Below are 22,789 nucleotides of genomic sequence, written 5' to 3'. Positions count from 1 at the left end.
ACGCTGTAAAGTCTGGTGTAGCTTGGCCGTAAGGTGAAAACCAGGTATACTTAATGAACTGGTGGGTGGGCCACATAACAACATAATGTTTAACACTTTCTGTACCCCGGGGAGGGATCGGGAGTCAAACCTGCAACATGCTGTAAGGCTGGATTACCAGCCTAGGTGGCCGGACGGCTAGGCTGGCCCGGGCCACAGCACTCTCATCTATAACATCTGACCCCTCTGTCATGGTACTATGTTTTTGTGCTGCTGCTGGCGTAGTGATACTGGACACAAAAATAGTGACAGACTGAGGGGTCAAAGTTAAAACGAAAGTTACTCTAGTCTATATGGTAGAAATAGCCGAGGTCAACAATACAAATGACACTAGTTTTGTGGTTTAATTCATTTCTAATGAGCCCCCAGTCCCCCACCATATGACCGGAACTATTTAATTCACCAAAACCAGACCAGAACTTCCACCACAGGGCTCAGGCAATCAATTAATCATGAATATAGATTCACGGCAAGTATTTCCTACAGCTTTTGGGTGCATTTGGTGCACTGGTGTGCCCTCTTCGGTGCACTCGGTGCGTTCGAAAAGGCTAGTCATTCCCCTGTCACTGCCATGCTAAAGTGATTGATAGGCTTGCATGATTTGACAACTAAAATGGATTCGGCAGCACATACTCTCCACACAGTGGCAGGAGTGAGGACCACCAGCATTGAATATCAATGGTTTAAACAGAGTTCAGCGAGTGAGTACATACATAATATTATGAAGCCGGTTATAAATTGTTATAAATGAGTTTATTGAACAGTCTACGTTTTTGAGACTGAATAGAATGCAGTACTATCTATGACCACTAGAGCTTGCCATTGCATCATGCCATGCCATTGCAATCATGCCATGCAAACACAATTACTTATTGGAATGCATATACATTTACGTCATTTAGTATTGTTGCCTATTTCATATACTATTTGCTGTGATGCACATTAAGACAAAATACTGCCACACACACACACACACACACACACACACACACACACACACACACACACACACACACACACACACACACACACACACACACAGTAAACTTTATTTTATTTTTAAAAACAAGTTAAGCAATTTTCTTATGGTTATGGCGAACCTGATGGAAAGTGAATCTGAATGCTAAAAAAGGGAAAAAAACAGAAAATGACAATGTATACATTATTACTTTAACTGTATAATCAGAGAATATTATCAGAATAATGTCAAATCTGGGAATACATTTCTTACCAAGATTTGTTTTCACCAATGTGTTTGTAAAGGTGTCTACTAACATATCCCATATTGGTTTCTATTCAACCACCCTATAGGAATCTTTGACAGCTGCTGAAAGTTGGGGGTACCATCAACAACCAATATAAGGCAAAATGTTCTAAATTTCATTATGCTTTAAGTAGCATGTGACATGTCAAACTAGAAGGTTGTCATGATTCTGAATCCATTCCAAGCAATAGTTTTGCACGAAAAACTCTCCTTGGGCTAAAAACGGCCATAGCCGTCACAATTGTGATGAGGTCAGCACATTTGTGCACATTTGGGCAAGTGGCTATGGCCAAATTTAGCCCAAGGAGTGTTTTCCGTGCAAAACTATTGCTTGGAATGGGTTCAGAATCATGAAAAACCCCTAGTTTGACACGTCACATGCTACTTAAAGTATAATGAAATTTAGAACATTTTGCCATATATTGGTTGTTGATGGTACCCCAACCTTCAGCAGCTGTCAAAAATCCCCCTACGGTGGTTGACTAGAAACCAATGTGGGATATGATGTTAGACACCCTTACAAACACATTGGTGAAGAAAGGTCTTGGTAAGAAATGTATTCCCCGATTTTATTAATATTATTAGTATCTATCTTTGAGTGGTGCAAACCACTCCAATAACCAGCTTTGTCTGTATCTATGTGTCTATGTATGTGTGTACCTGTACGTGGGTTACTATGGTCACTGACATTACGTCAGACCACAGCTGATCAGGCTATATAAGACCTTGCACCACTCAGTTCACACGGGTGTGATTTTTAAGTGTATATTTGTACGTCTTTAAATGTTCTGATGAATTCAAAATGGAGGACCCTGATGTAAACAAGTCTTAGTGCTTGTTCTGGTTTCATTCTCGTAGCAGTTTTGTATTGACGTGTACCTTTACGTTTGAACTGCACCCATTCTACGAACTGTGAATACAAAATTCAATCAATCATCAGTGGATCTAAAACTTCTATTTGCTGGTGTATTCAGGAAGGTAAACCCCTCATAAAATGTACTGTTGGTATGTGACTGAACTCATTTGCCATGGAGTTGAAAGCTTATGGTGTGTGGAGTTGCTATCAGTAGTAGTGCTGTTCATGTAAACATGCATTCTTACTTTCAAAGGTTACAGATTAGATTATGTTCTAGAGACCAGTGGTTCCCAGACCTTTTAACCTGTGACCCAAAACAGAAATTAGACATTCTCCAGGGACCCAAACTACTACTTCTTAAATATCTGTTCTAATTCATGGAATGTCTTCGATTTTTCTTTTATTTCTTCATGAAGTTACTGAAAATAAATCATTAAATTTTTGGGTATTTTGGGTCCCGACACAGTTTTTGGGTGTTCTAGACTAGAGTTTAACGTCACTGTTATTACTCTTTGTCTGCATGCTCTCCTTTCCTTTCATTCTGTTTTGTCTCTTTTCTTTTATAGGACAGAGTTTTGAAGGCCTCTATGTTCATACAACACCCCACACGTCTATTCTTGGTCAAAGCCACCACAATGCCTGGATGTCAGGTATGTTTATTCCTACAATGTATAGTTCAGGAACTTGTTAATTAGGGAGCCGGTGATGGTCAGTCATGAAACTTTATGCTCAATTTGCAGCAACTGTCTTGCGGATGGGAGTGGAGTGTATTTTTCAAGGTCACATACGACTACCCTTCTATAGCTTGTGTAGTGACAATCTGGTTACAATCTCTCTTAAGCACCGCGTTTTAATAACCGTCATTGGGTTTCGTAAACTCACTCGAGTGATAAGGACACCTTTTGATCACTGAGATTGAGTTTGGGACCTTTTATTGTCATGGATTAAAGACGGCTGCATTGCAGGGTGATGCACTGAGGTTATGTTCTCCTCTCCTGTGAAGTTGCGTGCGAAAATAGCCAAAGAATCTAAGCATTTTATCAGTGATCTTCTGCAGATCTATGCAGCTCTGTGAGAAATCTTCCAAGGTCACACGTATTACAGTTGGTTTCATCACATCTGCCTTTATTCCCTAAACCCATGCTGAACCCCGCACTCAGTCTAGACTGAGAAACTCAGTCCTGGAAGAAACCGCAATGCTGTGTTATGTCATGAGTTGCTTGTGGTTTTTTGGAGAATTGATTTTAAAACCTCCAGTGAACCGTGACCTAAAGTTCCTACGGGGTAGGCAACAGACATAATGGTGCAGGCTCTAACGTCATGGAGGCAGTGTTGACTTTACATGCCTTACCAAGCCTTAATGTGATGCTTTGTTCTCTCGTATATCAGCAGGAGCAGCGGGAGCTGAAGTAAGAACTTCCTCCACCGTGCACACACTGCAACGCCGGCGCCATTTGTCCCCATGGCAACCAAACACAAGGTTTGTTTTGGGGCTTGGGTTGCGGTTAGAGAGAGAGAGGCTACTCTCACACAGTGTACATCCACTGAATATGAAGCCCTTTGTTTTAGAGTAAGCCTAGGCCTTGACTCCCCCCTCCGTATTTTTTGTCCTATCCCTGGTTTTGTTGTGCCTGACGGTCAAGGTGGTAGGAATTCCTGTGTGATTATTATCATTGTGGACTTTAAGACAGGGAAATCCGCTCTAGCCTGCAGTCGGACACTTGATACACAGCTTATCTTTTTGGCAGGGGATACAGTGTAGTCATTTTACTTTCTCGTCGCTATTCCAGGCGTAACCTTGGGTGTGATATGTTTACATATCACAAAGTGGGTATTGTTGAGCGGGTAAATAGACATTCCCCTTTCTTCCGCCTAAAGTACACAATTAAAAACGGTAAATTCTCCATATTGAGTATAGCTATCAATTTGACTCACGTAGCACAATAAAATGGACCTTGGCCTCCGGTGTGTGTGTGACTGGTATGTATGTTGGTGGAGATGCACTACTTGGCTGTAGTGTAGGAAGGTATAGGCTCTCTCTCGCCAAACCTAAGTCAGCTTGAGTCAGCTGCTAATTGAGGTCACAGACGGCGACCCCAGCTGCTGTGCGGTTGTCTCGTAGACATCTTGTTTGCACCCTGTCCTGTGTGGTTTTTACTGCACCCCCTGACCGATGTGGATCGGGTTTAGCTGGCCGCATTCCTTTGGTATCAATTCAATGCTTGATTGGGTCACCTCAGTGCACGGCAGTGACAGTGACTAATGTGCGTGCGATTGTGCTTGAGATAATGCAACAGCATTTTATGGACACGGTTGTCTTGCTTTGTCAGAAAACCGATATCAAGAAGGTTGTAATGATAAGCTTTTAGCAGTGGTGGAAAAAGTACTCACAATTTGTACTGTACTTAAGTAAAAGTATCAATACTGCACTATAGAAATTCTGTTACAATGTAAAAGTCTGGAATTCAAAATGTACTTAAAAGTACCAATAGTAGTCATTACTACAAAATTAGTACAAATCTTTTGAAAATAGCAGATCTACAAGCTCACAATGCATCATGATTCAACCTTAGAGTATATATGAATAGAGACGGCACCCGAGTTCTCCTCCCATCCACTCAAAAGCGCATGAGGCGATTTCACTGTGCATTCTGGGTAGGAACAGAGTGCATTCTGGGATGGATTGGGCCCAAACACATGAACGCGCTGCCGCTGACTATCATTGCAGGCATTCAGCGTTCACGTGTCATCGTGAACGTGCACAATGATAGTCAACGGACCAGCGCGTTCATGTGTTTAAGCCCACGCTGCAATATCAAATTCGGCCACTATGTCCATTTCACCTCAGGGTTTCATCCGGGTGCCGTCTCTATTCATATATACTCTAAGGATTCAACGCATTGTGAGCTTATTGCTATTTCAAATTAACTTTTTGTAAATATGGCTGAAATGGTTAATCTATGTTTTGTAATAACAAACAAAATTTACAAAGTAAGTTTTCAAATAAATGTAGTGGAGTAAAAGTACAATATTTGGATCCGAGTAGTGGAGTAGAAGTAAAAGTATTGGAAATACTCAAGTAAAATACAAATAGCTCAAAATGTACTCAAGTACAGTACTTAATTAAATGTACTTAGTTACTTTCCACCACTGGCTATTAGTAAATCAGCTCCTACCATCACTGGTATATTAAGATGATGCTGTGCCAGTTCTGTAACAATGAGTGTGCTATAGGGAGGGATATAGTTAAGTGGCAGCGGTGGCCGAACGGATTGCGGAGCGGTCTTGATACCGGAAGATCGCCAGTTCGAATCAGCGGTCTGACACGTTAAAATTACCACCGCTGAAGTGCCCTTGAACAAGGCATTGAACCACTACGATGAAATGTTCTATGAGCAGGGCCTGGCTGGAAACAAGTTCTTGAGCTTAGCCCAGATACCCTGGGTAAATATAGTAATCATTTCATTTCAACCACATGAACCCCAGCATCCCTATAGGGAGGGATACAGTTAACCACATGAACCCCAGCATCCCTATAGGGAGGGATACAGTTAACCACATGAACCCCAGCATCCCTATAGGGAGGGATACAGTTAACCACATGAACCCCAGCATCCCTATAGGGAGGGATACAGTTAACCACATGAACCCCAGCATCCCTATTCTGGGATGAACATTTGGTGAAAATAGCTGATCTACAAGCTCACAACGCGGCACATTGCAACGCGCTGCTGTGAGCTTCTACACTGTCTTTTTCCGGTGAAGAGACTTTGGCGTAGAGGTGTAAACAGAAGAGGACTTTCTTAGTATACACCAAGGGGCCAGTGAGGCTATTCAACGTTGAAGGTCTGGGTCCTAGTGGTAGGAGGAGGGACTACAGGCGGACCCGTGGATTCATGACCGGGAAACCCCGTGCAGCTGGGCTTTAACATTGAGCGCTCGGTTGCATACGTCACTCCGGACCTCAAAGTTGAGGTCCGGAGGAGGGACTTCCGGCAGTCTTCCGGGTGCTTCAAAACGCCACTGAGCAACTTCCACTGACATGAATAGCGGAGGGGGCGGAGCTTCGCGCCAGATCAGTCTCTATCCTTTTATATACTCTATGGTATACACCCCTGGGGGTCTTAGTATACACCCCTGGGGGTCTTAGTATACACCCCTGGGGGTCTTAGTATACACCCCTGGGGGGCTTCAGTCAAAGTATATAGTGTTTAAGTTAATTGTTGGCCTATTCTTAATCACCCTGTAAATGGGCCTAGATTTAAATTGGATGCGTTTGGAGAGACGCAAGTAATACAACAGTTGTTACATTCTGTGATATACAGTAACACAATGGATGTTTTTGCTTGCAATATTTCGTTGTGGCTGTATCTGTCCAACTGAAGTCATATTATGAGATTTATTGCATAACCAAACCTTACAGTGGCTTCAAGATATCTCATATTAACTTGCATATCTTATTTTTTTTGTGCACAACATTACGTATAATTACATTCCTGGAGCGACCAAATTCTAGCCCTGCTGTCAAATTAAAATCTCCAGTTTAGCTGGGTTTTCCCCCATGTCTTTCCCAACACATTTTATTAGCTCAGTCATCGAGGTGACATCAGTCAAATGTGGTTTACCTGGCAGTGAAATACACGGCAACTTCCAGATTTCCCAAATCTCCTTTTTCTACGCTGCCCCCTCTAACCCCACCTTCATTCCATGCCTTCCTCCACCAGTTCCCCTGTGTTGACCTTCAATACAGACTCAATTTAAACACGACAAAAAAATAAAAAAATAAAAAAATAAAAGCATCTCTGTGTGCCAACATTTCCCCCTGCGGTCGCGTGCGACCACATTTCAAATGCATATGCATAGAGAAACACACCCATAATTGGGATGGATGAGTCATGTGAAAAGAGATGATTTGTGGGCGAAAAAGCTAAATAAAAGGAGAGGATTATGTTACAAACCAAGTGAACAGAGAGAGCCAGGATACTCCTGTAGTCGGCCTACCAAATAATAATGTCATAAGGGAATTCAAATACTTTTGTTGAACCCCCCCCCCCCCCCCCCAGATGCATGCAGAATATATTTGGGCCTCTGAAATGTATGCATTTATTGGGCAATGCCTCTGAGGTTGATTGTATCCATACCGTTGTTTTAGTTCTGTGTCAATTGGAAACATTTCGACAGTGGATAACATAATGTTATACATTGTCCAACATGCCTGCTAGATGTTTCCTGACATGTTCCTAATGTAACCAAAGCAAGAGTGCCGAGTCAGCTTTTTGGATACTTTTGCTCAATAGCTTTAGTATTTTACCCATAAGTTGCCTGGGGGGATTTTAATTTGATAATCAAGTCAATTAAATCTTTTCTGTTTGACCATGTGTGTGTGAAATTATCTGACAGAGGACTTGAGTGCTATTCCAGTATAATTCAGCTTGAATCAGTCCTGATTTACAGAGAACAATTTACTTGTGCGGGTTTAGTTTATGGTTAATAATTGTCTACCATTGACTGTTCACACACTGGAAAATGTTTTACGCTATACTCAGGGGAGTGGGGTGGGTCTGCTTTATCTAAGGTTAACATGAGTGAGAGCAAAATGGCTGCCGTGTGAATATGGTGAATGGCGACAATGGGCTTTCAGGGGTTGACACCTTTTCAAGGACCCCAACATTTTGAAAAGATAAAATAATTTCAAGGACCCCCAGTTTGACATGCACCACAGAAATTATGGACAGCAGATTACATTTCAGGTGCATTTGCGACCAAAATTGTCGCAATTTTGAGCCTGAAGCCTGGTGATGTGAGCTTGTAGATTAGCTGTATTTGCCAGAGTGCACGCCGTAACCACTTCACACTCAGTGTGTGTAAGCTGTGTGTGTGGTTGAGGGGTTGGGGCAAAATGTTTTTTAAGGTAGACCACACCAATGCAACTCATTGCAACTCGATGAATTGCATTGGTGTGGTTTACCTTAAAAACAGTTTTGTCTCAACCCGACCCTTTGGTGTGGTTTGGGCTTTAAGACTGTTGCATCCCCACTCAAAATGTGCACCTGCCTGGTCGGGCAACCAGGTAGCGAACTTCACCTGCCTGACCATTTTATTTACCTGCTCTGGGCAGGTGTTAGTGTCAACCCCTGCTATATGCATGCACGCCCTTTTGGAAAGAACTTGAGCCACTTCCCTACTTCCTTCACATGTGTCGCTTGATGATACTAATGAAGGCTCTGTTCCATTCAGTATTTTAGCCGTGACGTGAGCGCACCCTCCTGAGATACTTCCGGGTCCTACTTTTGTGTCGCTTTTGTGTCCCCATAGTTATACTGTGACGCTCCGTCGGACTAAATCTGAGATGAAAACAACCACGAAAGTCTCATTTTACCGCTTTCCTCACAAACAACAAAGCTGCGCTGCTCTCCCAAATTTGGCTGTGACAGGCCGTCTGCCCCACACGGAATACTATCGCCATTTTATTTAATTGTGTCAACTAAATCCTCATTAATGCAAACTAGATTCAACATACTCAAGCCTGCAAACATTCTAAATATGCCCCCGAAATATTTTACTGAGCAAATGGACTGTTACCACCGTCAATAATAATGATAATAATAGTCTTTATTGTCTCCACATCATATTTTTTTTTTGTCATGGACACTTAATAATTCTACTCGAGTTGGAAGCATTAAAGGGATAGTTCAGATTTTTTGAACTTAAGTTGTATGAAATACTTGCCATTAATATAGTGGTTGCAACTGTATTAATTGATTGCCCGAGTCCCATGGTGGGAGTTCTGCTCTGGTTTTGGTCAATATTAAGTAGTTCCGGTCATTTTGTGGGGGGCACTGGGGCCACGCAGTAAAAGTAAATGAATCCACAAAACGAACGTAATTTGTATTGTTGACCTATTTCTAAAATATTAGCGCGACTTTCGTTCAACTTTGACCCCTCTATCACATGGAACTATTTTTTGGGCGTAGTGATATGGACACAAAAAACATAGTTCTGTGTGATAGAGGGGTAAAAAAAGAACAGAAGTTGCACTAATATTTTAGAAATAGGTCAACAATACAAATGACGTTAGTTTTGTGGATTAATTTACTTTTACTGCGTGGCCCCCAGTGCCCCCCACAAAATGACTGGAACTACTTGATATTTCACCAAAACCAGAGCAGAACTCCCACCACAGGACTCGGGCAATCAATTAATACAGTTGCAACCACTATATTAATGGCAAGTATTTCATACAACTTAAGTTCAAAAAATCTGAACTATCCCTTTAAGACCCATTTTAACCCTCAAAAAAATTCTGAAAATGACATCATTGTAAAAAGATTCACGCGTTTAGATATTCTATTTACAATGAGATGCGGACGGGAGCTGGTGCCACTTGGACCCGGACGTAACGTAGCACTACAAAATGACGTCGGACTTAAATACTGAATTCTGGTCAAACAGAGCAGGGTGCTGCTATTGTTCATGTTGGCTCACTGGAAACACTCTGCTACACCTGTGGGTCTCAAAGTGTCCTTGAGTGGGTTCCAAATGGCCCCGTACGGGTATAACTCTGAGTGTAAAACGGGTCCATTTGGTTGGAGTTATGGGGGTCCTTGAAATGAAAACGTTTGAGAACCACTGCACACTAAATGGAACAGAGCCTTAAAGGAAGTAGGGAAGGGGCCCGGAAGTAGGAAGAGTTATTCTGTGTGCATAGAGCCCATTTCTTTCTTGAATCGCAGGATAGCTTAATTCGCGGTTTTCACCCAACAGCAAACGGGCGATTCTCTGCAAGGAGCACCACTCCATAGTTTTTAAAGGATCTAAAGTGGAGTTTCCATTATGTCATTAAAAAGAACTCAAAGTTCACCCGTGTAGCTTTTCACTCTAGGTCACAGGGTTTTCTGAGCTCTGGATGCAGGGAAGAAACTATGATGTCAGCCTATGATTTTAACTCAAGCAAGCAAACACATGTCAGTACCTCTCAACCCCCCCCCCCCCCCCCCCCCCCCCCCCCGTTCTCCCTTTCTTGTTAATCCTAAAGGCTGTAAGTAAAGCACAGCACAGGTTTTTTTTTGTTCACTTGATATCTCTAGTTGTGAAATGTATAATTGTTACATCATAGCAGTGCATATTATCTTTAACCACAGGAACCCTTGCGTCCTAATTCTTTGCCAAACATTTAGCAGACATGCAAGCTCACAATGTGTTGCGTTTAGACGCATTGTGAGCTTCTAGATCGGCTACCTTTTGGAGGGGGAAATACTAGCAGACCTAGTATGGACCCCCGGGGGACTCGTATCAACTAAGTATTTAGGGTTTTGGTGGTTAAATGTGACTAAATTTGACTGAGGGACTGCCATTGGATTTTTTTTAGAATTTTCGTTTTTTCATGTCATATGAAAGCAGGTAATCACAGCTTCAAATTGACATATTGGTTGTTCAGTTTGACCCACCAGTTTTTGAGATATGGCTTATAGAGTAATGTCTTGCAGAGAAACAGCGAGTTGAGAAAACAGGCTTGAAAGGTTCACTTCTGTGGACTCTAACATTACACCTAGCTACATGTTTAAGCATTTATTTCATGTTTACATGTCGATTTCAGCTCTGACTCTTATTTCAGACATGCTCTAGTATGTGAAGAGTCTGCCTGTGCTATTAACTCATTTTGGAAAAACAAAACGAAAACAAAAACAAAAAAACGTTTTTCTCCTCTGGTGAAAAGCTGGAATTTGCGCGATGGCAGTCTCTCAGTCAAATCTGGTCACAAATGTCTTTTGATCTGCAAAACTGAACAGTCAATAAGTGAGTATATTTTGTGCACTAAACAGCAGAACCTGGTACTAATACAATGTGACTGAACTCAGTGTTTTAGATGTTAGAGCTCATGCTATGACTTCAAATCAATCCGAAGTTCTTCTGATTTATGTTTAATCATTTAAAACATGCCGGTTTTGTGTGAGTAATTAAATTAAGTATGCAAGCATAGATGACAAACTAAAACATAATGCCTCTTTTTTGCACACTTTAATAGTGATAAAATGAAAACAACTTAAAGAAAATGCAAGATGAGTAATATGAAGTATAAACAGCATTGAAATCATTGTAAATCAGTGTAAATAGCCTGCCCTACATGGTAACTTCACCATTGAGTAGATTACAGTAAGTGCACACAAGTTCAAACCTAGTGTAGAGTCAAAATCATCTAGTGCTTTCAAATGGTTATTTTTTTCTCATGCAAGCAAACCATTGATTTATCTCAGGGGTGGGCAACTTTGACGAGGGCCACTATATTTCCACACTCACTCCCTAGGGCCATATATTACTGTCGTAGCAAAATAGCAGATCTACAAGCTCGTTTTGAGCTTGTAGATCGGCTATTTTTGCTGCTATTCAAATTGAAATCTTGAATTATTTTTTTGCCATTTTTTTAATTGGAATTTTCATGTAATTTCAAATGCCTTTGATTATACTTGTGTTGATCAATGAGCTACTAATTTAGACTGAAGTAATTAAAGTGGGTCATGTTTGCATGTTGTGGAATTGTAACAGCTGAAACCAATATTATATCAGTATTCTGACATTAACCTGAGGGCCACATTAAGTGAAGGTGGGGGCCGCATGTGGCCCCTGGGCCGCCAGTTGCCCACCCCTGCTTTATCTAATCAAACAGAACTAATGAAATCAACCAAAGTTAAAAACCAACTACCTTTTCTATTCACAGATCAATGAAAATCATTTTAAAGACATCAGGGGTATAATATCTCTGTCAAGACACCGAGAACGGTCACATGGAGGGGGGGGGGGGGGGCTGGGGGGTGGATCTAATGGGCAAGGATCATAATTAACGGGATGGTATGAAGGGTTTTGGTGAGGAGTGGATATTAGGTCAGTCATAGGCATTATTACTTACTGTAATTTGTGCTGGCCTTTGGATTGGGGTGGAGGTGGGCTTTATCATGATGCTACTTGTGATTTTGCTGTTGGCTTTGGCAGCAGGGGGGCTGCTGCCATTGGTCGAGACCTGAGTCCTCTGCTCCTGGAGTCCAGACATGTGGCATGGACTCAGGGTCCCTGGCGGACCGCTGATGGTCTGAATAAAGGGGTTCCCTAAGTGAATGTGGATTTTGTTGTCCTCCGTGGTGATGACGCTGGGCCCCGAGCTGTTGGATCTCTGGACCTGCCAGTTGCTCTGCCTCTCCGGGGTCACTCGGAAGACGGCGTGACCCCCCACTACCTCCACCGGCTCTGTGGAAATGGTCCGCTCGGGGGTGCCCGTTGTCACGGAGACAATTTGAATTGGCGATATAGCTCGGTCCGGGGTCACAGAGCCGGAGGAATCTGGGGTCGACATGGTTCTGGAGTAAGTAGCCATTGTGAAAGGTGACATGGCCCTGTCGGGGGAACACGGTCCATCAGAGGACACTGGGGAGGCGCCCTTTGATTTAGCTGTGGGGGAAATGCATTTTGTGGTGGGGGAAAGGGATGCATTCTGGATGATTGTAATTCTTTGTTTGGGTGGGCCTCCGCTCGTGGGTATGACGGCGGTGCTGGTGTACGACTGGACGTTCTCCGTGGTGGGGCTGGTGATCTCTAGCATGGCGGTGTTGTGTCCGTGGTCAGGAGTCACTTTGATGTGCAGAGGCTGCCCGGGACTGTGGGTCAACACCACGTCACCATGCTGGACATTGTTGGCATGTTGCCGAGGTTGCACTTTGCCGTTGACCACCTGGGGGCTCTCTTTGTTCTTCAGTGGCACCCGGGCCCTTCTGATGTTGTTGTTTAAGTTGTTGACGTTGTTGATGATCGAGGGGCTGCATTTTGTCAGTTGAAGCTCGTTGTAATTTGCATCGTCCTCCGGTTCGCTCTCGTCGTAAAGTTTTCCGTTCACGACGGCACGTTCTAGTGGCGCCATGGTCATGCAGTTGGGAGGCAGGAGGTCAGGCGGTTCAGTTTGTACTTCCTTGGTTGAAACGTGCAGGTCTGAAAATCGCCTTCCGTTCATACCGGGACGGAGACTCTTGCTGAAGCGCCTGTACCTCTCCAGCTCCCGGGTGAGGGTTTCCATCTCTCTGGCCAACTCTTTGTTCCGGACCTCCTGCTGGGTCAGTTTCCTCTGCAGTGTGGAGTGATCGTTTTTCACGCGGCAGATGGAGTCTTCAGTGCCCATATACTCGTGGACTTTCTCCTTCAGAGCTGCTACCTCTCTGGTCAAATGGCTGGACTTTGCCTCCTCCTCCTTTAACCGATTGTAAAGGACATGCTCTTGGTTGCACTCTTTCTTTTCGGCCAGCTGGTACTTTGCAAGCTCGTTCCTGGATATCTCCAGCTCCTCCATCATAGCCTTTGCCCTCTCCTGCTCGTCTGAGAATTTCTTTTCCAGTGACTCCAACTCCTCTGTTTTCAGCAGGTCGCCTTCAACCACCTTCATGTCCTTGAGTTTACGCCTCAGCCGATCAACCTCCTGCGTCAGGTCCTTGACTTTGTTGTCTTCCTGTGGAAAGCGGTTGCTGACGGGCGTCTTGATGTGCTCCTCTTTAGCCTTGATCCTCAGGTATTCTCTCTCAATGGCCTCCAGCGACTGCAGCCTCTTATTCATCACACCAACCTTAGACTCCAGGTCTTTGCTCTTTTCTTCCTCGGCCCCCAGGTTGGCTCTCAGATCATCAATGTCCTTAGTAGCACTGCACATTTTCTGCTCCAGCTCCGCCTTTGATTTCAGTGCCTTCTTGCTCTCTTCGATGAGCTTCTCTGTGACAGACGTGACTTTGTCCTGTTCCGCCTGGAGCTTACCCGTGCTGTTGTGGACCTTGTTCTCCATCTGCCTCAGCTTCTCCGCCATGGCCTTTCTCTCATCCACCAACATCACCGTCAATGTCTTGAGCTTGGTGAGGTCTTCCTTAAGTGTCATTTCAGTCTTCCCCAGTTGGCTCTCCGCAGTTTCCAGTTCCTTGACCCTGACTTTCAAGACGTCCAGATCGCTGGACAGAACCTTGGAGACAGTCTTCTCTTTCTCCAGGTTGCACTTGAGCGAGCCACATTCTTGCTTGCTTTTGCTGAATGCGTCTTCTAGCCTCTCTAGGTCAATTATCCTGTGGTTCAGTTTGTCCACCTCAGCCTTCAGACTCTGACCTTGGCCAGCCTCTTTCTCCAGCTTCCTGTTGAGGTCCCTACACCGGTCCTCCATTCTAATCAGCTCCTCATCCTTGCCCTCCATCTCCAGCACTCTCTTCCTCAGCTCTTCCACCTCGGACATGAGGCCAGAGTCTCCACACTCGCCGCGGTTGATTTTGTCCCTCAACTCCTGCAGCTCTTCCTCTGCCCTGCGCAGCGTCTTGTTGGTCTCCCCCAGCTCGTCCAGCTGCCTGCTGAGAGTGGACAGCTTCTGACGGAGCTGTCTGTTCTGGGCATCCTCGCCGGTCAGTTTGGCCGTCATGGCCTCCTGCTCCTGGTGGTGGCGACTGGCCTGGTCGCGGAGTTCAGTGTCGAGACGGAAGACCTTGCTCTCCTCCTCCTGCAGGCGGGTGTTTGCGGTGCTCAGTTCCTCCTGGGTCTTGGACGCGCCGGCACTCAGCTCCTGGACTCTGGCCTTCTGCTGGCTCAGCTGCTCTGTGAGGCGTTGCTGCTCGTCCACGACCGTCAACGCAAACGACTTGAGCTTGGTCAGCTCCTCCTTCAGGCCTGTAACCTTCTTGTTGTTCTCTTCCTCTTTCCGCTCTTGGTAGGCCTTCTCCTGGTCAATTAGCACCTTCAGCCTGGAAGTAGGAAGACAAAAGGCAAATGAGAACGTGTCATTTCCAGTTCAAAATGTGTTTGAATGGAGACGGATGATTGTCATTTGCATTATCACTATGAGACCATCGCAGAGCTGAGCATTGGAACCATAGTTGCACCTTGTTAAACATTTTAGAATAAGTTTGAGATTAAGTTTCTTCTTTGCTCACGTTAGGTGAAAAGTGCACAAGAATAGAACTGCCAGTCCATCATTGCCATTGCCCACTGGCCCCACAACTCAAAGCACAGTCACACAATAAACACCCATATTTGCCCTTTATTTCAAACGGGACTAAACGGTTTATGTCATGGAAAGTTTAACACATCATAAACATTGCTGCATTTTAACTCACGGTTGGTTGCCTGCAATGCTCGGGGTCACCTTTTTTTTTAAGTTCCCTTCCCATGTTGCCAGTTAATTCTCACATCGTTTGGAAACTTGACTTATGGCTATAAATATAGAGCCTTGAATTTAAAGCCCAATAGGAAGTGAAGCTGAAAATGTTTCCATGGTATTTTAGGGTGCACTGCACCATTGATGCATCTTATATGACCTTCTATATATCCTCTGTGAAACAGTACCAACGTTGGTAAATTACTAACGAATCACTTAAATAAACAGATATTGGGGCTTGTACGTATGCCCTTTGATTAATTATGTTGTGGAAAAAACTATTCCAGTCCAGTATTTACGTGCTATCTGCATGCTAACACTTTTGAAATATACTATATACTATATAGGCTATAATATGGTAAATATATGTTTACCATGAGCTAACAATGTGCTGAGCTGTGTATAAACGGCACACTAAAATGTTAACATGAATTGTATAGACTCTACTAGACCGAGAACACCATAATTGAGTAACCCTTAACTCACAATAACTTCAGATTAACCATTCAAACTAAGGGTGCTTTAAACATGAATCCCGGCATCCTTATTTTATAGGCAAAACTGGTCAAAAATAGCCTAGTACTAGGCTTACTAAAACAAGTTGTACGCCAGAGGTGTGCAGTGAAAATAACTGATCTACAAGCTCACGACATGTCGCAATGCGACACATTGTGAGCTTGTAGATTAACTTTTTCCTTTGCACAACGGTGTCAAACTGAAGTGGTCAACCAAAAATGTCAGATGGAATAAAACTCGTCGTCACGGTATTAACTATTGCGTGAACACACCCATGGACCCGTTTAAAATTACAGTCCATAAGGCGACGTGCATAGCCACTACCCAGGGTCACCGTGTCTGGCTCATGCGTATACATCAGGGGGCCAGAGTGCCGCCCGCATCGCCCGGGGGCGCGGTGGATGTTATGACTGCTGCATATGCAGCTGCCAGGCATTTCCACACAGATGTCCTGCTGGCATGGAACAATCCCTTTAATGAAGGGCTTTCTCGGGTACCCCCGCACGCACGCTCTCCCCCGCCTTACCAAAACCACCATGACTTACTACCCTGCCTGCCTGCCTGCCTGCAAAAAAAAAGGTTATTAAAGGAATTCCCCCTGTTTCTTTACAGCAATTACAGGGTATATACACAGCACTAAAACACTCTTTTCTTTCTTTATCTCTCCACCCCAAAGACCACTGTATATCATAGATCACTGACTGTGTGTGTACGTGTGCCAGGGTGGGTGGAGGACTCATGTAAATGTCTCTGTGTGTTCCAGTCGCGTACTGTGACTCTGCTGACTTGGAAATAGTCTAGTAGCCAAAAAGTGAACCCGGACATGTTGAGTACACCAACGTTTTATGTTAGAAATGTTTAGTATGGGTCCCCAGCATGTAGAAACTGCTGGATGCTAACATGCATATGTTGAGAAATTTTATGATTGGCATAATATGTGACATAATATTAACAACCTATAGAAAATATTCAAAATTTCATTATGCTTTATCTAGCATGTGATGTGTCAAACTAGGGGGTTTTCATGATGCTGAATCCATTCCAAGCATTAGTTTTGCAAAAAAACACTCATTGGGCTTAAAACGGCCATGCCCAATTTGTGATGACGGCATTGGCCGTTTTTAGCCCAATGAGTGTTTTATTTTTGCAAAACTAATGCTTGGAATGGATTCAGCATCATGAAAACCCCCTAGTTTGACACATCACATGCTACATAAAGCATGATGAAATTTTGAATATTTTGCCTTCTATAGGTTGTTAATGGTATGGTCACAATTCACAATGGGGCTCTATGGGCTACTAGACTAAAAGGTGACTGTCAAAGCATAAACGTCAGCACTGTAGGCTCACGTTTGCTGTTTCATTGTCGTTAGTTGCAGGTTTGAAACGTGAACCTGCACCTCAAGGTTCAAGGTTGTACTTTATTGTTACATCTTGTGTTCAGGTACATTATTGTTAAAGCGTATTTTTGTTTGGCTTCCTTCAGACAATGGAAGTGACTGTACTGACTTTGTTACTTTTCATGTCATATAGCCAGTGGTGTAATGTAACTAAGTACTGTACTTAAAGTAGTTTTGAGGTATTTGTGCTTTACTTGAGCATTTCCAATTTCCAATTCTTCTACTCCACTACATCTCAGAGCAAATATTGTACTTTAAGTATTGTACTTTATTGTAACTTAAGTACTGTACTTAAAGTAGTTTTGAGGTATTTGTGCTTTATTTGAGCATTTCCAATTCTTCTACTCCACTACATCTCAGAGGCAAATATTGTACTTTTACTCCACTACATGTATTTTACAGCTTTAGTTACTTTGTAAATTTAGATTATCATTTAAAAACATACATTAACCACTTCGGCCCTATATGCATTTCGGCCATTTGAAAATGTTGCATCGCATCGTATGCATTGTGAGCTTGTAGATCTGCTATTTTCAAAATCATTTTGAACATTTGAAAACTTGAAATGATACATTCTGCATAATACTTTTGGTACTTAAAGTACATTTTGAACTCCAGACTTTTTACAGTATTTCTACACTGCAGTATTGATACTTTTACTTAAGTACAAAATGTGAGTACTATTCACACCACTGCACATACGTAGGCCTATCACATGTGAACAGCAATACTTGCTGTTCACATGAGGACACTGTTCTCTATCAACCATAGCTTTAACTCATTTTGGGCGGGAACCCCTTTTGGTGTTAGCATTATGTTGTGCTTTAGCTATTGGAAAATAGCAGACCTACAAGCTCATAGCGCGCCACCGAGTGGCGTGCTACGAGCTTGTAGGTCTGCTATTTTTGAAAAATCGAAGAACGACTGACATAGAAACATAGCTTTTTCAGAAAACTTGTCAGGATGTAGAAGACATTTTTAGAATCTGATCTCAGGTCAGAATGGGGGACACCTGCAGCACAGCTCGTGTTCATTCATTGCAACATGGCAGTTTTTATTGATGCCCTCTGTTACCCGCTAACAATTAGCAAATAATACTTGAGTAATACTATCACACTTCATCCTCCTTGCTACTTGTTTTAAGAACACCCAACGGTAAAAGGGAGGGCAGGCGTTTTCTCCGCAGACCTGCGTGTTCCTCCTGTATAATCGCTGTTTGCTCTGCCCCTTATCTCCAGCCCCTAATGTTATTCCAGTGATGTCATCGAGCCAGAATAGAATAAGAAATGGACTTTGGACTCTATTAGGAGGACTAGCAAGACCAGACCCCCCCCCCCCTCTCCCCCCAAATTAAAAAACACAAAGTACTTCCAAGTAGTGCTAATGGATGTGTATATATATATACCCTCATGTAAGGGCACTTTATATCAACAGAGGAAGGTCCTCTGAGAGGAAACGACATACAATGTATCCCTAACCCACCCCCTACCAACACACACTAATCACTCCACATTAGAGTTCACGCCCCCACCCCCAAAGAGGACTGTAATTGTCTCCACCAGGCCGAAGGCATGGGGAGAGAGTATGTTTTGCACTCCGTCCATGTGTGTGTCCTTCCGTCCGTCTGTTACCAGCTAATTTCCGGCACCGTTAACCCGGTCGATGCCAAACTTTGCGATGAACCTCTGCCCCACATTTTCCAGAACGGCCTGTTATAGCGCCACCATGAGGCAGCTTTTCACATTTTTTACCTAAAACTGCACCGATCTGCGTGAAACGTTGCATGCACACTCCCTAGAGGCCAAGGACAAACCTTTGACCTGCATTTTCCGCATCTGCCTTTTATAGCGCCACCAGGAGGCCGACTTTTGTAAAACAATTTTTTTTATATTACTCCTCCAGATTCTGTCCAAAAATCTCACAAATCGTTACACAGTATCTCTATGGTCATGTGCTCAAGTCGGATCTGTCCGATATTTCATATTCCATCCTAATTGGCTATAATTGGCTTTCACAGTTTGCAAGATTGCCCCGTTTTGAATAAAAGCCTCAAATCATGAACGCAGCATGCAATTTACGTTAAATCTTTCACACATTTTCTTACTAGGCTGAGGAATATATCCCACTCTTCTCACATTGGGCTGTTATAGCGCCACCAACAGGTTGATTTTTGCAAAACACATTTTTGCAACAAAATGCCTCAAATCATCCAATTGCCATCAAAGGCGTATGAAGAAATGGCACCCTTTTCACATTGGCCTATTATAGCGCCACCAGGAGGCCACAACCTGACCTGCCCTGGTGGAGACCTGTGCCCCGAGGGGCACTTTTTCTAGTTTGTTTTTTTCCCCCAGCCATTTACTGTGTTCCACAGGACAAGACACTTGGGGGGAGAGGAGGGAGAGCAGCGCTTAAATCGGGTCATTCTTGTACATTGACATACGTACACTATGGCCCCCATTTTTGAATAGTTCAAATACAGTAGCCAATCTACAAGCTCACACCGTGTCAATCTAGATCGGAAAGTTGAAAAAATATATGTTTTACAAAATAGTTAAAAAAATAAAGGGCAAAGAAGTTTAGGGATGAGGTGGTGAAAATAGGGCCCCATGTCTTCATACATTATGTCTTCTTATGTCTCATTCTCATCATGTCAAACACCCAGCCTATTCTTGGGGGGAAAACGTTCTGTGAAATATATCTACAAGTTGTAGATAGATGGTGTGGAGAGGGGAAAAGGAAGGGGCCTATTCTAGATCCCTGGGGGACTCCGCTCAATGAAGTATAACACGGGGTTTAAGTGGTTAAATCAGATTATTATGAAACTATATGACTATTACTCATTTCCCCATCGGGACACTGTGGAGCTCACAGACAATGTTCAGTCTGTGCTGCTGCTGTCTAGTGAGCCAGCTACCTTCCACTGAGACTAAGGGGCAACATTGATGCATGCTAGATGTAAGCAAGATGTAAGTGTCATGGCCGCCCCAATGCATTTCCAATGGAAGTCACATGGTTTGATACAACATTTTGGACTACAAGCTGTATGGCTTTCGGCTGTGTTTCGACTGCGCCCCTCCCCCTCATACAACACAAATGTTGTGTCAATCCATGTGACTCCCATTGGAAATGCATTGGGGCAAGATGTATCACACCCTTTGTATACAACAAGCATACATCAATCTGTTGCGAAGGTGTGAGTCAGGCCTGAGTGTTCAGGACAGTGGTGGAAAAAGTACTCACATTTCTAAGTAAAAGTATCAATACTGCAATATAGAAATACTTGAGTAAAAGTACAAAAGTATTGGCTTCAATGTACTTAAAGTACCAAAAGTAGAAAGTACTCGTTATGCAGAATGTCCCGTTTCATGTTTTCAAATGTTTACGCAACTTTTGAGAATATCAGATCTACAAGCACACAATGCGTCGCGGTGCGGAACATTGTGAGCTTGTAGATCTGCTATTTTCAAATGCCCAAAATGTATATAGGGCTGAAGTGGTTAATGTATGTTTTGTAACAATAATCAAAATCTAAGTAACTATATTAACTCAAGTTTTCAAATAATTGTAGTGGAGTAAAAAAGTACACTAGTTGCCTTTGAGATGTAGTGGAGTAGAAGTAAAAGTATTGGAAATTGAAAATAGTTGAGTATAGTTAAGTACAAACAAAAGTACAAATACCTCAAAGTTGTACTTAAGTACAGTACTTAAGTAAATATTACTTTCCACCACTGCTTCAGGAAGTTCATACCAACTACAGCGTGGCCCAGCGCGATGCATCGTCGATGCATCATCGATGAATCTGGATTCATCATCGACGTGTCATTGAGTCACGTAGCATTTGACTACATCTCCTCTTGATGATTTCATTTCATTTGCATGCTTTAACCCATTTTGGACTGAGGTTGATTAAAAAAAAACGTTCTATGTCAGTGGTGCTCAACCTTTTTCATGTAAAGGACCCCCAGAATTATCTCTATTGGGCCACGGACCCCCATCTCAAAATATGTAGTTCCAGGGACCCCCCAGAAGCAAATATTTTAGTTAAAAATGTTCGCTCTGAAAGTATATATTATTCAATGATTTGCGCCACATTTGAACGACTTTTCAAAAATAGCAGACCTACAAGCTCGTAGCTTGTAGATCTGCTATTTTTCAATAGCTAAATTATAACATAATGTTTAAAACACCAAAAGGGGTTCCCGCCCAGAATGGGTTAACCACTAAGCCCACTTAGGACGAATAGCAACGGGGGTGTGTTGGGTTAGACCAGTGTAGAGAGAGACAGTCGGCCGTGAATCGAACCAGGGACTCTCTTTCGGGCATTAGTTAAGAGCAGTATGCACCCTAAAGCTGTCAGGGCATCCACAATTTGACAATTTGTTGATTTCTTTTTGCTTATGACATGCCATGTTGAAAGCCGTTACAGTCGAGTATTTCGTCCATTGGCCTTGATAAAAAGGAAGCGCGGCTCAAAGTTGCGTACGTCACGTACGGTGATGTCATGATTTTGCACACACAGCCCACACTGCTGGTTACACAACGTTTGACGGCGGGCTGCCAATTCTAGAGGCTGTGCTCACCTCAAAACGGATGCTCTACCTCCTCCACCACCATAAGTAATTAACATGTCATGCTGCACTGTCAGCAGGAAAAAAAAGGGTGTTGGCACAGATGGTAACTAACCCCATAAGCAGGCCTTTACTATTTAATTTGACCTTTAAGCCCATCAACCTTCTAATCTATGGGGAGGCACAATCTGTGGGTCTTTTCATCTAACGCTGAGCACTGAGTGTACGAGTTCCAGTATTGGTGGTGGTGACGTTGGTGGTGCAATGTCTACTCCTAATGGTGACGTCGTTGGTGCAATGTCTACTCCTAATCTACTTCTAACCCTGTTGTCATCGTCTCTGACTGTCTTCTTCTGGTTGCATAATACCAAATAAAGCAAAGAAATATTAGGGAGGGAAAATAGAAACGTGGAGGGAGTCGCCGGGCAAACTGTCAGTGGAGTCCCAACCGCCAACAGGCATTGTGGTTTCACAGAGGGTTCCCCCTCTCTCTCTTTACGGGACTCCTGAAGTTTGGAAACTGTGGCTCACACGCTTCTTAAAGCTGTGTTACACGTTCCATATGTCAGGGGGCCCGGCTATGTCATTTCCTAACCACGCGTGATTAAGTCATGTATACACAGACCAATATAACCCTTTGTGTAGGCTACGCCGTACACAACACACTGACCTGTAGGCTACACCGTACACAACACACTGACCTGTAGGCTACGCCGTACACAACACACTGACCTGTAGGCTACACCGTACACAACACACTGACCTGTAGGCTACACCGTACACAACACACTGACCTGTAGGCTACACCGTACACAACACACTGACCTGTAGGCTACACCGTACACAACACACTGACCTGTAGGCTACACCGTACACGACACACTGACCTGTAGGCTACGCCGTACACGACACACTGACCTGTAGGCTACGCCGTACACGACACACTGACCTGTAGGCTACACCGTACACGACACACTGACCTGT

General features: G+C 43.5%; 1 protein-coding gene and 1 long non-coding RNA gene across 2 annotated transcripts in view; one reads left to right on the top strand and one right to left on the bottom strand.

Moving 5' to 3' along the window:
- The window catches only part of filip1l (filamin A interacting protein 1-like), a 77,750-nt gene that overhangs the window by 1,665 nt on the left and 53,296 nt on the right, over positions 1-22,789 (bottom strand). Inside the window, exon 6 of the mRNA XM_079495650.1 lies at positions 12,064-14,905. Within this exon, the coding sequence (XP_079351776.1) occupies positions 12,064-14,905 (2,842 nt within the window). The remainder of the gene's footprint in view (positions 1-12,063; positions 14,906-22,789) is intronic.
- The window catches only part of LOC306917430, a 37,540-nt gene that overhangs the window by 4,697 nt on the left and 10,054 nt on the right, over positions 1-22,789 (top strand). Inside the window, exons 3-4 of the long non-coding RNA XR_013789173.1 lie at positions 2,726-2,809; positions 3,549-3,639. This is a non-coding gene — a long non-coding RNA (uncharacterized lncRNA). The remainder of the gene's footprint in view (positions 1-2,725; positions 2,810-3,548; positions 3,640-22,789) is intronic.

The sequence above is a fragment of the Electrona antarctica genome (genome assembly GCF_951216825.1).
Source record: "Electrona antarctica genome assembly, chromosome: 24".
NCBI lineage: Eukaryota > Metazoa > Chordata > Actinopteri > Myctophiformes > Myctophidae > Electrona > Electrona antarctica.
This window is presented reverse-complemented; position numbering and strand designations above follow the sequence as displayed.